This window comes from Embiotoca jacksoni, unplaced genomic scaffold (assembly GCF_022577435.1).
Source record: "Embiotoca jacksoni isolate LCO1_2020_lvr unplaced genomic scaffold, fEmbJac1.0.p SCAF_1, whole genome shotgun sequence".
Classification (NCBI taxonomy): Eukaryota; Metazoa; Chordata; class Actinopteri; family Embiotocidae; genus Embiotoca; species Embiotoca jacksoni.
Genome location: NW_027185229.1, coordinates 21,818,187 through 21,833,788, shown reverse-complemented (window position 1 = coordinate 21,833,788; position 15,602 = coordinate 21,818,187). Strand labels below are relative to the sequence as shown.

General features: G+C 41.1%; 1 protein-coding gene across 1 annotated transcript in view; it reads left to right on the top strand.

Moving 5' to 3' along the window:
• Positions 1-7,964: 7,964 nt before the first annotated feature.
• The window catches only part of snta1 (syntrophin, alpha 1), a 35,158-nt gene continuing 27,520 nt past the window's right edge, over positions 7,965-15,602 (top strand). Inside the window, exons 1-2 of the mRNA XM_069147610.1 lie at positions 7,965-8,379; positions 15,347-15,532. Coding sequence (XP_069003711.1) covers positions 8,097-8,379; positions 15,347-15,532 — 469 coding nt within the window. The 5' untranslated portion in view covers positions 7,965-8,096. The remainder of the gene's footprint in view (positions 8,380-15,346; positions 15,533-15,602) is intronic.

Genomic DNA, 15,602 nt, shown 5'->3' with positions numbered 1-15,602 from the left:
AGCAATTGACCTGTCTCTGAGTTTGCAAAACTTGCTTCAGGGTGGAATACAAAAAAGAAAAATAAACAAAGCTGACATTGAATTCATATCAGGTTCTGGCAAATATGCAGCAAAAAAAAAAATCAATCAGTGCTGAGCAGAAAGAAGTGTATGCACACAGAACCAGTCATGTGACTGTTTGCTTTTAATTGTGAGCAGAATATATTCCATATTGTAAAATACTTTTGTGCATGCATTAACCACTGAAGTGTCCACTGCAGACATGTTTCTTCCAAATAACTACGTTTTTTTATTCCAGTGTGGAAATCCATCAATCAGCGTGATCTAAATCTAGTACTCATTCAGTGACTTACCCATTCTATAAATCAATTTACACAAAACCTTTGACAACAATGTTTTATGTTACTCATCTTGTCAACCAGCTCTGTGACAGGTTAACAAAGAGGTGACTAGTCAGTTAGCAGGAGGCAGTAGTCAACGAAGAAACAGGCTCAGACAGTGGTGGGATTTTCAGTGGCCATTATGGTCCCTCCGTGTGACAGCTGGCTGCAGCCCCCCCTCAATCGCCTTTCAGCGTCTTTGTCACAGCCTCTTTAATCACACCAGCAGGACTGTTACACAGCAAATAAGCTGACCTGACCCACGAGGTGACTCAATGACTGTCCAAACGTCTAATCTCCTGAGCTGTGGCAAAGTGTTTTCAACATGCAACTCTCTACCATTACCCCATTAACTTTAAGTTAGGACCGCTGTCACCGTGCAAACTAAAGCATGAACACGTTGACACTTTCAGTTCAAAGCTTCAACCAAGACAATGGACTATACCCTTGGTCTTCATGAGTATTAATTAAAGTAGGTATCATATATTGCAATTTCGTATAAACAACTGATAACATGACTACTCTCGCTATAAGCTCCCTGATCCGAAATTAAACTTGAAGTTAGTGACCAGCACGTGAACATAATAGAATATTGAGCAACTAAAAAGTAATCATTTTTATCAGAAGTTTGTGGAGACAAAAAACAAGCCAAAAAAAATGTACTTTTGGTAGCCAGAGGCTGGCAACTTGTTAAAAAAAAAAAATCGGCTAATGCAGATTTAAATAAAACAAAATGGCAGATTTTCACACCAAAATCGATTAATTTCATTGGAATTGCCACAAGCAGAGAATTTGGTGCAGAGGCAAAGTAAATGTGTGAAATGTTTTCCCATGGATCTCAACTGTGATGAACTTTGACACAAAAATATGTGTGATGTCAATCAACTAATTCAAGCCATCTAACCTTTCAGGGAAAGAAAAGAAATGGAGAATCCAAAACAGAGCTAGCTCTAAGTATGACGCAACCTGCGAGTGTTATGTATATTAAAGATTCAGGAACCTTTTTGGAAAGAATGCAAAAACGTTTTTTATTGTCCGTTTTTATGATGTGAACTGAGACCAGAAAAATAGACACTGTTGAGTGATATGTTATTGGAAAAACTGTTTTGTTCTTATTGTGAGCAGGTTGAAACCTTCTCGTGTTTTTTTTTTTTCTTAATTTAGAGTCATTTTCATTTTCTTACACCATGCTGAGGTTAACCTGCAAGACTTTCTCCCATCCCGACCCCACTCATGTGCTCCTGAGCTTCAAGAGAAACTACCTCTGCAAAGTCCACTGAGTCAAGTAATAACTGGAGTGATCCGACAGTGCTAACAGCACGGTGAGAAGATTCTATGAATATAAGAGACCACACATAGCTACAACCCTGTTCACCTGCCCCCTCCACTGTGCTGTGGTTGACCTGTCAGATTCCTAATGATTTTCTCCAAGTATTTGCTCTTTCAGTTCACTGTGCAAAGTCAAGAGGGGGCAAGTCATTAGCCGGTGCTGTTTACCCTACTTTCTCTGCAGTCCTGCCATCTGCGTGAGCTCTGTAGGTTGCATAAGGCCTGGCAGATATGACACCTCCGCAAAACCTGTTCTCTTTCGTCCATTGTTTCAGTCTGCTCCTTCCAATATTATCTCTCTTTCCCGTGTGCCCTCCTGCTTGTTCCTTCTGTTGTCGTTTCACGATTTCACTCTCTTCACTCTCTTCACTAATTATCTTTTCGTGTTATATTCACCTTTACCGTCTGCACATCTCCATCTCCATCCTCTCCTCTCCCCTACTCTCCTCCTGTCATCCCCAACAGCTGACAGACCAGACCCTGATGGTGACACTTCACCCACGCCGACCCAAGCCAGATCACTTGTCCATGTGGGAGCCAGAGCCAGGGCCAAGGCCAGGGTTTCTGCTGTGGGGGGTGGGGGTGGGGGGGTGGGGGGGTGGGGGGGGTGGGAGTATGTGTGTGTGTGTGTGTGTGTGTGTGTGTGTGGGGGGGGGGGGGGGGAGGGGGGGGGGTTGCCAGAGCAAGATGGCCCTCGTCATCATAATCATTCATAGCCTGCTGGTCCTTCTGTCCCTGGCCTCCTCCCACTCTTCAGGCTTTTTTGTCCTCCTCATGTCAGGGCCACAAGGCACGCGTATCAGCTGAGCCCAGGATGGCCGGAGTCAACAGGGTCAGGTGGCAGACGCCTAGTTAATTCTCCCGAGGCTGCAAAGTGCTCGCGTCAGCTCAGGCAGATGCACACGTAAATGCGCAGATAGAGATAAACACACACGCATTTGCACAGACACACGCGCAACTGAATTCATGACACAAAATAAGACAGTGCGGGCAGTAGATAGAGAATTATCTTATTAAAGAGGGCTACATTGTTGGGGTGAGGGGAGGGTTGATTGGTGTGCGTCAAACAGATAGATCGGTATTAAGAAGGAGGAGGGGAAGATTATAAACACATGACCAGATGGAGAGAGAGATAGCCCTATTATGTAGATCCTTCCAGTGCTCTGCCCTGTCTCCTCTCCACTGCCTGGATCCCTCATGCATATATACCTTTACATAATTCAGTAGGTTATAATGAGAGTAACTGAATATTGTGGGGGTTAGGAAAAAAAAAAAGGTCGCTGGGCGGTTTAGATGGCAGAAGGTGGGCCACAGGTGTGCAAGCCTGAGACTTATTCTTCTGTTTGACCTCTCATTATCACCCCCAAGTTCTCTTTCATTATTATCCTGTGTCCTCGGGTGTTTGGGAGGCAGCGTGTGTCTGTCTACCACAGTCTGTTCACTGCACAGTCTGTCATTCATATTTTAAGAATAAATTATTCCATTTTTTTTTTTTAATCTATCATTGTCTGCTCATCTGTTTGTCTGTCTCTCAGTTTATCCATCTGTTTTCCTGCCTTTTGCCCCATTTCGGACCTCTTTCTCTTTGCTCATTTTGACCACCGACTTTCTAAATAGGTTGCAGGTACTGAACAATAACATCATTCCCAGTTGCTCTAATATATTCAAACTCCACAATCATGACTCATCTGGCTGTCGCTTTTGATTGAAGTCTTGCAAAATCCGACTGTCACATCTGCATATCGGTTTCATTCTATTTTCCTTTTGTTGGTTATCAGTTCATGTATCTGTCCACCAGCCTGTCCTCAGCGGCCTGCAGATGAGAGGTCTGGTCTGTTGTTCCAGAGGAACAGGTGGAGCAGGCTAAACAGTCAGCACAGGCTTGAATCACACACGCACACATACACACAAACACACTCACACACATGCAAGCTGCAGGGAGGCAGGCAGTCAGCCGCTCAGACACTGGCCCATATGGTGGACCTCTGGAGCTGTTGCCCTCAGCAGAGTAGGGGAGGGATGGATGGAGGGAAGAAGAGATGGTTGGAGGATGGCAGGAGCAGGAGGAGGCAGAAGGAAGCGCGGGAGGGGGGGGGGGGGGGGGGTTGAAACTAATCAGCCGTCCACCCCAACTGTCCACTGTCTTTGGGGAGTTGAGACATGCATATATATGGCTGATTGAACTGAGAGTGGGGAGATGACAAGTGGGGGGTTGTGGTGTGTTCAACCGTGTGTGTGTGTGTGTGTGTGTGTGTGTGTGTGTGTGTGTGTACATTACTGTTTGCATTCATTTGATCATTTCACGAGATTTCTTTTTTTTTAAACGGGAATACTAAAATAGACATAAAATAATTACCTAGCCAGTGGGAAACAAGTACTTAGACATTTATTTTTTTCCCCTTAACTTTTCATCCTTTACCTGTTGTGTCTGTATTTTGTTAATATCATTTGTTCTACTACTGACGTTTTGCACACAAATCCAACATAACTGTGCACTAGCACTAAATGACAGATTTATATTTGGGTAATACCCTCTGTTAAAATATAGTGGACAAATAAACAAATATTTTTGTTATTTTGGCTTTACTGCACAACAAAAATGCCTTTAAAGTAAAAGTGCTAACTTACACAATTAAGTGTGATTTTAAGGTGTTTAGATCCATATCTGGGGTACAGCAGGGGATATGGAAAATATAGATTAAGGGCTATGACTACTTATGTGTTTCACCTGAGTGTAAACACCCTTTCAGACAAAAGTCAGGACTTAAACATCACTCATTATTTTATCTCAAGTCAAATGACTGAGAATGAAGTCCAAACTACATAAAAATGAGTTACTGTCCATATACTTAGACATAGCATATGTTTCCACATGACAAGTTTTTCATTACGTGGCTATATATGACTACATGAACTCCAAAGTATGTGTTTTCTATGAGAGGACATCTATTCTTGAGTGCATTGAGAGATTCTTACAAATCTTGCTGGTCCACTCATTAAATCTTTGAAAACACACTAAGCCGTGCTACTGCAGGAGATAGGCCAGCCACCTGCCACTCACATCACAAAGCACCAGACTGACAGATGTATAGACAGAAGGTCAGATGGTCAAACACTTTGTCATAATGCTAAACATCATTAGGTAGACACGCTGTTTAAGTCGAACACTGCCATTGAGATATTTACATTTGCTGTTCAATACGCGTGCTAAGTTGTACATACGAGTGTCTTTGTTTGAACACAGAGGTGTACAACTGTGGTGGAAATTTATGGAGAGAGAGAGACAAAGAGCGAGAGAGCAAAACATGAACAAAAAATTATTATAAATCATTAGTTTCCTCTGTTAACAGCACCAAGTGACCACAATAACAACCTCAAACTGTCTTAAACATTTGAAAGAGACACAAGAATCCATCTGAATTGCCTAATTTTATGGCCTCTGGTGGGGGGGGGGGGGTGGGGGCAGCACAACAACAAGCACTCCACAACAAGCTGACATATAAACCTGATTATTGCCCAATGAAATGTCAGCAAATTGCTCTCAATTTAAGCAGATATTTAACCACGTCAGCATTTATTTTAAGTTGTGGTTGTAGCCACCTAAAATGCCAAATCTAATATTTTCCATCTCCTTCTACCTTTTTGTTTTGTTTTGTTATCTACGAACTCTCAAGGAGGACAACTGGCTTATTTCTTGTCAGCTAAAACTCAGTTTAATGCTCAGGCAAGACATTTGTTACTTTAGTTATCTTTGTTTCTTGAAAAAAGTTGCCTGCTGCAGCTGGAAACAGCAGTGAGGCAAATTGTGAGATTGAATCATTGAGTACATCTGCAGTCCCTAACAATGGTGAGCTGAAAAAAAGGCCACATAGCTGCTGTGTGGAACCATTATTTGAAATAGCTGTTAAAATAATAAATATTAATTAGTTTTCATTAAATAATTAGTCTCTTAGCAAAACTACTTGCAGTCCAAATACGCCTACATGTTCTCATTGAATTATGTAAGCTGCATTTTTAACTGCTAAACTGTATTCACCACCACACACTGTATCCCCTTACAAACACCCCTGCTCTTGTTGATGAAGTCTAATTGTTGTGTCTTGAGTAGTTCCCCGGGGATACCTCTTCATCTATCTTTAAATTAGACTTTTATTCCTCATCCCGGACAACTGAAACCTGCCTTTGAGGGCCAGTGAGGGTAGATTTGAATTTGAGGCTACTTCTTTCCAAGTCCGAGGATTTTGATGTCTTTAATTCCTGGGGTAAAAAAAAGAGGATTTGATGGTGTTTCAAAATCACGATATTTTACTATTTTTGAATGCCATGCCATGCTGTGTTATTTCCCCCCCCCCCCCAAATGCATGCGTGCTACTGGACATATGGTTGGATATGAACTTAATAAATGTGGTGCATTTAATCTTGGGACAGATTGTGGTGGTTTAATTTCAGTCAGTGACACAATAACTGTATATTTAATCTTGTGCTCAAAAGATTAATCTATGACATGTATTAATATATCTTGTGCAACAAAAAAAAAAGTCTTCCTCAATAAGGTCACTTTGGTATTATTTGGTATTAAATGACCATGATGGCAAAAACTGAGAAATTGTTGCTCATAATCCAACAACTGATTTTACTTCTTCATGGCTTCTGTGGAAATAAAACCTTTATCACACAATAATTAAATGTCCTTAAATCTGTTTCAAACAAGGTTGAAACTACTGAATATTTCGTTGATATCTGTATAATATATGTATATATATATATATATATAAAAAAAAAGCCATTGTTGCCTTGTAATAAAGCCATTTAACCACTAGGGAGAGACAGACGATTGGGAACCAACCTTTAAAAATCTCTGCTCAATGTTGAGTGTGTCGTCTCTACATTATGGTCAATGGCTGCAAGAAATTTACTTATCAAAAGCAAGTTAGTACCTCAATATACAGTAAACATGAATATTACAAAAATAAAAGAAGCTGTTAAGGTTAGTTTCCCTGCTGCTTTAATGTTATGAAGTCATATTTACATATGAGCATCTTTAAACAATCTCAATGGTATGAGAGCAATTTTCAGTCAATGGTCCAAACTTGTTTTCATTAAGGGAGAAATTGTCCTTCACCAGCCCACCCAGAAGACTGTTTGCTAAAATTGGGTGCTGGAATTTCTTTGCTATCTCACCTGCTGTGAAGCAGATGCAACACTGGCTGCCACACAGACAGCTGAAGGGCTGGCAGATTAATTGCCGATGCAGTAGAGCATAGGAAACGTGGACTGCCTCATCAGCTTGTTTCAGTGACTCATGCATGTTCTTAATGTCTCCTCTGTGCAATTAAGTGCACCTATGCTGAGTCATCACGACAATGCAATACTTAACCATGTTGACTTGGAGTCAAGACCAAGACCTAATGGCTTGGTTATGGCTTATCGTTGCTGAAATCACAGCTTATTACAAATCCGTTTCACACACATATTGCACACTACTTCCATTGTTTTCTGTTAAATTATTATATGAAAGTATGTTAAAATAAAAATAATTTGTCTGAAGCAGATTTGGTGCAAAATCGTATGGAATAACTTGATAGATGCATCAGTTGTTGTAACATACCTGTCATGGTATTTCCACTTTAAAGTTTGAATGATTTTGTTTTTCTTTGTAAGTAATTTTTTTTAACAAGAGCAAATCCATTCAAAAATAATTATTCTTTGTTTAAAATGAGAGGTTTCAAAGTAAAAAAAACAACAACAATATTTTTTTACTCTGGTAACATCACATCTATTGTATGCATGTTTTCTCGTCAGCAGAGTTAAAGCTGAGGAGGCTTTGTGGATGTCATGCCTGATTTGAGCTCTCCACCGGAAACAGAATCGCTGTCCTTGGAAGCATATTGATTTGATTTTATTCATGGCGACATCTGTGCACACGAGCACAGTGATTTTGTGTCTTTTGGGCACATTGCAAATTAGAGCTGTGATCTGAGGCCGGGTGGTTCAATGCACTTGAAATAAATAAATAAATGAATGAATAAATCAAAACTTAATTATGTGTGACTCAAGCAGCACACAGTTGATTAATGGATGGACTCAACAAGAAGCCCTTTGAACTTTGAGTGTGTGTGTCAACACCGTTGCTAATCGTATCACACTCAATTAACTTTTCTTCTTACTACTGGATAAACCTCTTTGGAGGAGGAGAAAGTCGAGGGAGAGAGAGGGAATAGAGTGTGCGTACGTGTGAACGTGTGTACGTATGTGTGTGTGTGTGTGTGTGTGTATGTGCGTGTGCGCGCGTGTGTGTGCGTGCCCCCTACTCCAGCCCTCCACCCCTTTTTTTTTTTTTTACAGGACTGCCAGCCCGTCTAGAGTTATTCCAGGAATGCGTTGAACATGGCTGCCGCGATGAAGGCGCAGAAAACGGGACTGCTGGAACTTCGAGTGACCGTGGACCGCTGGATCCGCGTGTTGGCCACGCTTACCGAGGACACTCTCACCGTAAACCCCGGCGAGGGCGCCGAGGAGCCCGCAAAACCCAACCCGACTCCGGCCGGCGCTATTAACGGAGACCCCCCGAACCTCAGCTCGTCCCCGGTCCCGGAAACCATCACCAACGTGAAGCGCACCGTGCGAATTACCAAGCAAGATGTTGGGGGACTCGGAATCAGTATCAAAGGTAAGACAATTTACAAAAGTATCAATAAAATAGCTGACTGAATTACCGGCGACTCAACTGTCATGTAACACAAGTTTGGGGCGAGGAGTTTTGAGTGCAGCTTCTGTCAACGACGGCGAGAACAACCAGCAGTCACTTAACTCGGCCAACTTCAAACTGTGCGGCAAATTTCCACTTTCGTCAATTAAAATTCTCACTCGAGTCGAAAACCCACAGCAAGTTTTAGGGTCGTTGTTTGCACAGGAAGAAAAAAAAAAAAAAGGAAAAAAAAAAAAGACAGCTGTGTTTTTCTCAAGCTGCGTCTCATCTCAACGGGGAAGCAAGTCAGCGCCCCGGAGTCACTATCAGATGCGAATTAGTTAGCCACTATAGATGTTAGGCTGGTGTGACCTCAAACGCAACAACCTTTAATAACTTTCGTTTTAAACAAAAGGGAGGAAAACGCGTTGTTTTTAATGCGCAACACTCGTTTTGGGTGCAAAAAAAAAAAGTTTCCACAATTTCCTTGATACATTTCCAAAATCACAGATGCTTATTTTCCTCCGATATCTATATATAGCCTATCAATATCCTAAATGTAGACAGTACTTTACTCTTGGAACACAACAGGGTCTCAACATGTTAAAAAAAACAAAAACAACAACAGTCAAAAACATCCCAGTTTGCATTTGTCTCGTGCTATTAAAATGTTTTATGTAACGTATGCAATATACAGAGAATTGTCACGTCACTGGAAAGTATTAAGTACTGGCCTAATAATATGTGACTAGAGTAAATGTATAGCTGTTTATACAGAATCTTAATGATTTCCATTGGTTAAAGGACATTTTTTTTTTGTGCTAATAACTGAAAAATCTGAGCAAGCTGCTGCACATCACAGTTACACCTGTGTTGCCCCTTTAACCCTTCAATGGGAAAAGGTTGTAACCTCTCCATATCTTACAAGCCAGGCTCACGTACCTAGATTTTGTTCTGCGGCGGCTGATAAATGCCTCTTCCTCGTCCCGTTTCCTCGACCTGCAGCAACAGGCTACTATCTCCGTGAGGATCGCAATGTGAGGAAGACTGGGAGGCATATGGAAATACAAAAGATTAAACGGATGGCGCAGGGATTGAGCAGTTGGAGAAATATTTGGATTTGATTTTCCTGGAGGTGGCCAAAATTGTTGAGAGTTTTCTTTGACTTAAATTTAGCAGATCACTGATAGACCCCCCCCCCCCCCCCCCCCACCCACTGTTGAATTTCTTCCTCTCTTTTAACACGGTTTGCTGTCTGATGCCTTTGATCCAACTTACTGCTATTTAGTTAATGATATCTTTTGTTAATATGACTGACTCTGACCCAGCTTGTGATGCTTGCGCTATCACAACAAATGTCAAGGCAGTAAAAGGTGTGATAAATTATGGACGTGCACTATGCAGTATGTGTTTGAACTTGCATGCGAGTTGAATCCTCCTCCTCCTTTGGGAAGGTTTATGTTCACAAGTAATAGTTTGTCCACTGGTTGATGCACAGACTCTAATAGATGGATCATTGTAAACTCGCCATACTGTCATGTTGCAAAGATGACTCATCGTCGAAGTTGCTGGTGACGCGTTCATTGTAGCTTCCCCCACCACTGCCACCACCAACAAAACAAAGCCAGGCCCTAATGACATAAATGTAATGTCCACCTCTGTGGAAATGGGTGGCTTTGAAAACCAGACAGCATGCTATTAAAACAAAAATCATAGCTGGCACCCCGTTGGCTTGACATTGTTGTGATGCTAGTTGTTCAAAGGCAAGCAAGGAGGAAGGGAATAACAGAGTGATAAAAAGGCAAAAGCTCAGGCACAAAGAGCATGCCGTAGATGAACAGGCGCATGGAACCAGCCAAAAAGGGGCCAAATGAATGAAAAGAAAGAAAGGCATGGAAAAAGTGTCAGAAAGAAGGCGGCTGAGGCAAAATGAAAGAACGCTGCAAAAGTTGTTGTGGGCTAGCTGACACCGCATTGTGAACAGCTGAGAGCAGCAGCCCGCTGCAGTCAGTTGTCATTGGCCAAAGATGAAAGCTATGTGGCTGGGAGTGGAGTACTCTACTAGTGTTAATTTTAGGGAGCCCACCCCAGCTTGCAGAAGAGCATGGAGGCAACCTTTACCCACATGTCTAAATTTAAGAGGGGAGGCTGGGAAGTTAGACTCCAGGTCTCTAGACAGGGCCACCAGTCAAAGTTGAGAGGAGCGTGCTTCTGCAGAGCGTTTTTGTTCATGAGCCTCTTGGGCTGGATACGAAACATCAATACTTTTTATGGCACCGGCTTAATTGCTTCAATACTATCTACTCTTGAAAAAAGGCCTTTTCATTCGGTAGGCAAATTTCGATACCTACTGTGGGTGTCGGCCACACTAACACGTTTTAATCACATCACTTTCGCTGTAGCCTCGACTTTGACGGCCCACCCAGGTAAATAAAATCTCCAATAAGAATTGGTATTGAAGTCGAGGTATGGGGACCGGTATTGAAAATTACCCAGCACTAATTTTGACAAAAAAAAAAAAAAAGAAAAGTCACAGAAAGTGAATTTGAGATCAAGCAACTTGTGAGTATGATAAAAAAAAAAAAACATGGTTTACCTTTCCCTTGTTTGAATAGTCCGTATATTGTATACCATTTTAGTTGGCACTGTCTTTTTGGGGCAAATATTATAAACCATGTTTGAGTGCCTCTTTGTCACAGACCAGCCCAGATGTTCTCCTAGATCATTTTTATGAGTAAACAAGGCTCAGGTGCAGTTTTACATAAAAAAAAATAAAAAAATCTAGTACCACAAAAAAAAACCCAATTTCTCCTCAGATGGCTCTGCACACTCATTAGGAATATTATACCCTTGCTATGTTTAGTGTTATGTTCAATCTGCTTTTATTTTTGTCCCATTGTTTGTTAGTACTATATGCAACTTCATCAGCCAAGTGCTGACCGTGCTGAATTCTTTGAAAGGAGCATTATCGCAACAAACACATTGCCAGCACAAAACTCCCTAATTAGGTTCATGTCAGTGTTGTACAACCTAGTACCATTCATATACCTGCCACGAGGAGCTCCAGTGGTTCCACCCCATTTCCACCACTGCCACCCACCTGTCAACCGAGCGACAGGCTGCCAGCTGGAAGGTGCCAAACACGAAAACGTTGGGAGTAAGAATGGTAAACATGGGAAGGAAATAAGGGTTGTGTAGGAGTGGCAGACAAATCCATGGTTATTTTTACCACATGTCAAAGATGTTTGTTCGAAAATCATGTCAATAAAAGGTATTTGTGACTGGAGTGACTCTTTTAAAGTATGTGATGAGAGGAATATACAGGGCGGAAAAGGGTTACTGCGTGTAGTTCTTCTTGCTGTTATTGGCCCTCGCATCCTTTGATTGCCCCAAATGACGGGCTTGATATTTTGACAAAGCAGAAGGTGAAAAACATTTGAACCATGTGATGAACATGTGCTGCCTGAATGTACCTGCGTCCTTTTGTGCCGATGCCAAGTCATCGCCTGTTCACTTTGACACCAGTGTCACTATCATCCTCCGGCTGTCTCGGAGAGACACGGCTCTTTTGCCTACTTGTCGGACCATTTTACTCCAAAAGAAGATAAAACTACACTTGGTGAAGTGGGAAGTGCTGTGATGAGCCCTCTATTTGCATGAAATGTGCCACATCCAGGCCAGTTTTAATGAACCTGAAAGTTCACTGACCATAAGTCGGTTCTGGCAGTCATTTTTAATGTCTGCAGGTTCAACCTGCATGAGTGAGTTTTCAATTCAATTAATTTTGTGGTTGGATCAGAAGCCCAGTGGCAGTGTGGTATGTACTGTAATTATGATTCTGGTTTTTGCCATAGTTACCTTCTTAATATTTAGGATTTTTAATGTGACATTTTGTGCAAATAAGAGTTCTGTAATGTACTTTTTTTTTTGCTGTAAATTCTTTAAATACTTAAATCAGTTGGAGTTACTCTGCCTCATGATTAGTGTTAAAGCTTTAGACACCTCAGTATGTCTGCTCTTTGTGTACTACAGTGGAGTTTTCATGCAGTGAAAGGACATTACAGAGAGAATTAATTTAAAACCGATATGGTGGCACAAACTGGGGGCAGAGGTAACCTGAAGGTTAGAGAAGCAACTTGTGACTGGAAGCTATTCAAATTTAATCCTTAAACCAACTGGTAAAGCTTGGATTTGGGTGAATGGGCAGGACAATGAGTGCCAGACTATTTAAAATTACTTTCAGAACCACATCTGATAAGTGTCCATTTTAATTGTGTAAAATAAGCACTTTGTTAGATGTATTGACTATAGCTGTAAGCTTGACCTGGGTAATGATTTTTTTTTTTTTTTTTTTTTTTTTTTTAAGTCCATGTTTTGCAATATGGTTATGTTAGTTTCCACTTTTGTTTGCTTTCATGCAGCTGTTGATAATGGCTTTCAAGAACACGCTGTTCCCGTCACTGAGTCTCAACCATGTGATTTTTTTTTTTTCCACAGGATCACTCGCTGCTAATTCATCAACGGAGCTGTCCTGCTTATGATCATTTTTGGATTGCATTAGCACAGTACAGCATGTTATTTTGGAAAAAATAAAAGTGAAAAACATGCATGCATAGTTTGTCACAGTGTCACCAAAGGACCAAATGAGTGTCAGAGAGGTGCGGATTAAACCAACACCTCCTTAGCAATACTGTTTCTCAGAAAGTCCGTAGTATCAGAGTTGAAACAACTCCCCCGTTGTATTGTAAACACCATTTCTACCTACAGAATCAAATTATTGAATTACAAACACAAAAATCTCCCGCTTCTTACAATGAATTGGATAAGAGGTCAGATTTTTGAAGGTTTCCTGCAGGACAAGTGATTACTATGGTAATTGAAAGTAGCTAAGATCCTGTTTACACCTGGCCTTATCAATCTGTCCTGAGCTGTCCTGATGAGACCGGATCACAAGTGGCCAGCTTTAAGCCACCGTTTACATTTCTACATGCACCTTGAGAGACCTCTTGTGATTGGATCTCACTTCTCCTTTCTGTATGCACATGAACACGTACATTGCAAAAATATACAAATAATGTAGTATTGTAATGGTCTATCTGACTTATTTTATGTTTTTAAATGGCCGAACACGGTTTAGTGAGTTTGTAATGCACAACGTGAACCGTCAGGACCCGATCAGTTCAGCTTATATTATTTGTTCTTTAGATTATATTTGTTCAAGCGCGCCGAGTTCTGCGGCTGTGGATAAATGTACTGCACGACGGGGCGGCAGCTCTTCCACAGCTCTGGGTCTGACCCGAGTTGGGAATTACATGAGATAAGTGAAAAGAATAAAGGATAAACTAGAGGACGCTTTGGTGAAACAAGCGTCATGTAGCAGCTTGTGTTTTAAATCACTACGCAGCTGCGTTATAGCTACAAGTTTGCAGGTAAATCTTTCCTGTTTTCTGTACAGTTCAGCTGCACTCGGCAGAATCACATGAGATTTCTTCTGGCAACAAAAAAAAAAGATAAAATCAGAGCCGGAAGAGCTAAAAGATTGAAAGGAGGATAAAAACATCTAAAACCATTAAACCTGTTGTAACGTGACGGTAACCCAATTCAAATAACATAACATCCATTTATACTGGCCTCTTATACTTAAAAGGCTGCTTTGGGACCTGGTACCTAATCTCAAACCAGTTTTTGAATTTCGGCAGCAAAAGACTCTTGGGCAGTAAACTGGTTCCATACCACCCATGGCTGGTGTTGAACCAAGAATCCCTGACATCAGGTGTTGCAGGTGGGATTATAATGACCAATAAAGAAAAACTAAAACTTTATGACCACTATTTAAAAAACAAAAACAAAGCTTCAACATTGACGTAAAATCAACCTATCATGGACCATAGAGGAGATAAATACACATAGTTATAGATATACTGATGGTAGCACCCTAAAGATTGTTGTAGGCTTCTGTTTACTATATGTAAATTAAAAAAAAATTCTATCACCCCATCATGATTCAGAAATTTAGGAAGTGCAGGACATTGCCAACTTCAGATAGTCATGCAGCAAACAACAATCTGATGCCACAGAGCTGGCAAATGTATTAATCCAAGACTTTCTAAAACTCATAAAAAAAAAATAACTCAATGTGACTGGAATACATACTAGTTTAGAGTCAGCCATTGTAAGCCCTGGTGTTTATTCTTTATTAACAGTACAAAAAAAGATACATGGGGTGAATCCAAAGGAATCACTTCGAAAGAAAAAACAAAAAACACCCTGCAGAAGATATTTAAATTGAATTAAATGTAATCCTCTCTGAGATCATTTCTCACTGGCTTGAAGGCCAGAGTCCAGCTGCCCGCTGACACTAATGATGATATTTTTCATGGCGAATGCGAGTCCACAACAAGAGAGAGATCAACACAGCTTTCCAGCTGACCTTCATTTAACGACAGACAGAGAAAGGAAGGGAGGGAGAGGAGCTTTTAAGCTGAAGAAGTTAGTGCAGGAGGACAATCGCTGCTGTCCGTGTCCTCTTATGCCCTTTGAACTGCAGTTTAGGTGATGGGGGTTGATTTAATGCTAAAATATGAGAACTGCAGTGGTTGGACTGACAACGAGTGTGGGATAGAAGCTGTTTTGTTCACAGTTAAAGCTACTAACCAGCCACTTGCCTTTGTAGTTTTGTGACTCACAATGTAACGTAATGAATGTAATAACCCGGCGCTGTGTTTGTCATTCTAACAGATACTTTGATTTTGTTTGTATACTGTTGCTCTTAGCACAGGCACTTTGAACTTGTTTAGATTGTGTAAGATCATAATTCCCTTTGTAAAGCTAATTTGTGGCCAAAAGTTGCACGGTGCAAGAGTGAGTTCATGTAACTACACATGCAGCAGGTTCCTAAAAGACGTACAAGATGATACGACATGATTATTTTCCTCTATTGTTCATGCAGGTGGCAAGGAAAACAAGATGCCAATACTCATCTCCAAAATCTTCAAGGGCCTGGCTGCTGACCAGACGGAGGCACTTTATGTTGGTGACGCCATACTGTCTGTCAATGGTTATGACTTACGGGAGGCCACACACGATGAGGCTGTGCAAGCGCTGAAAAAAACTGGCAAAGAAGTCATCCTTGAAGGTAGGAGGATATTTTTCATTCAAAAACAAAAAAATCCAGACTATTTTTTGTCTCTGCTTTGCTGTTAGGA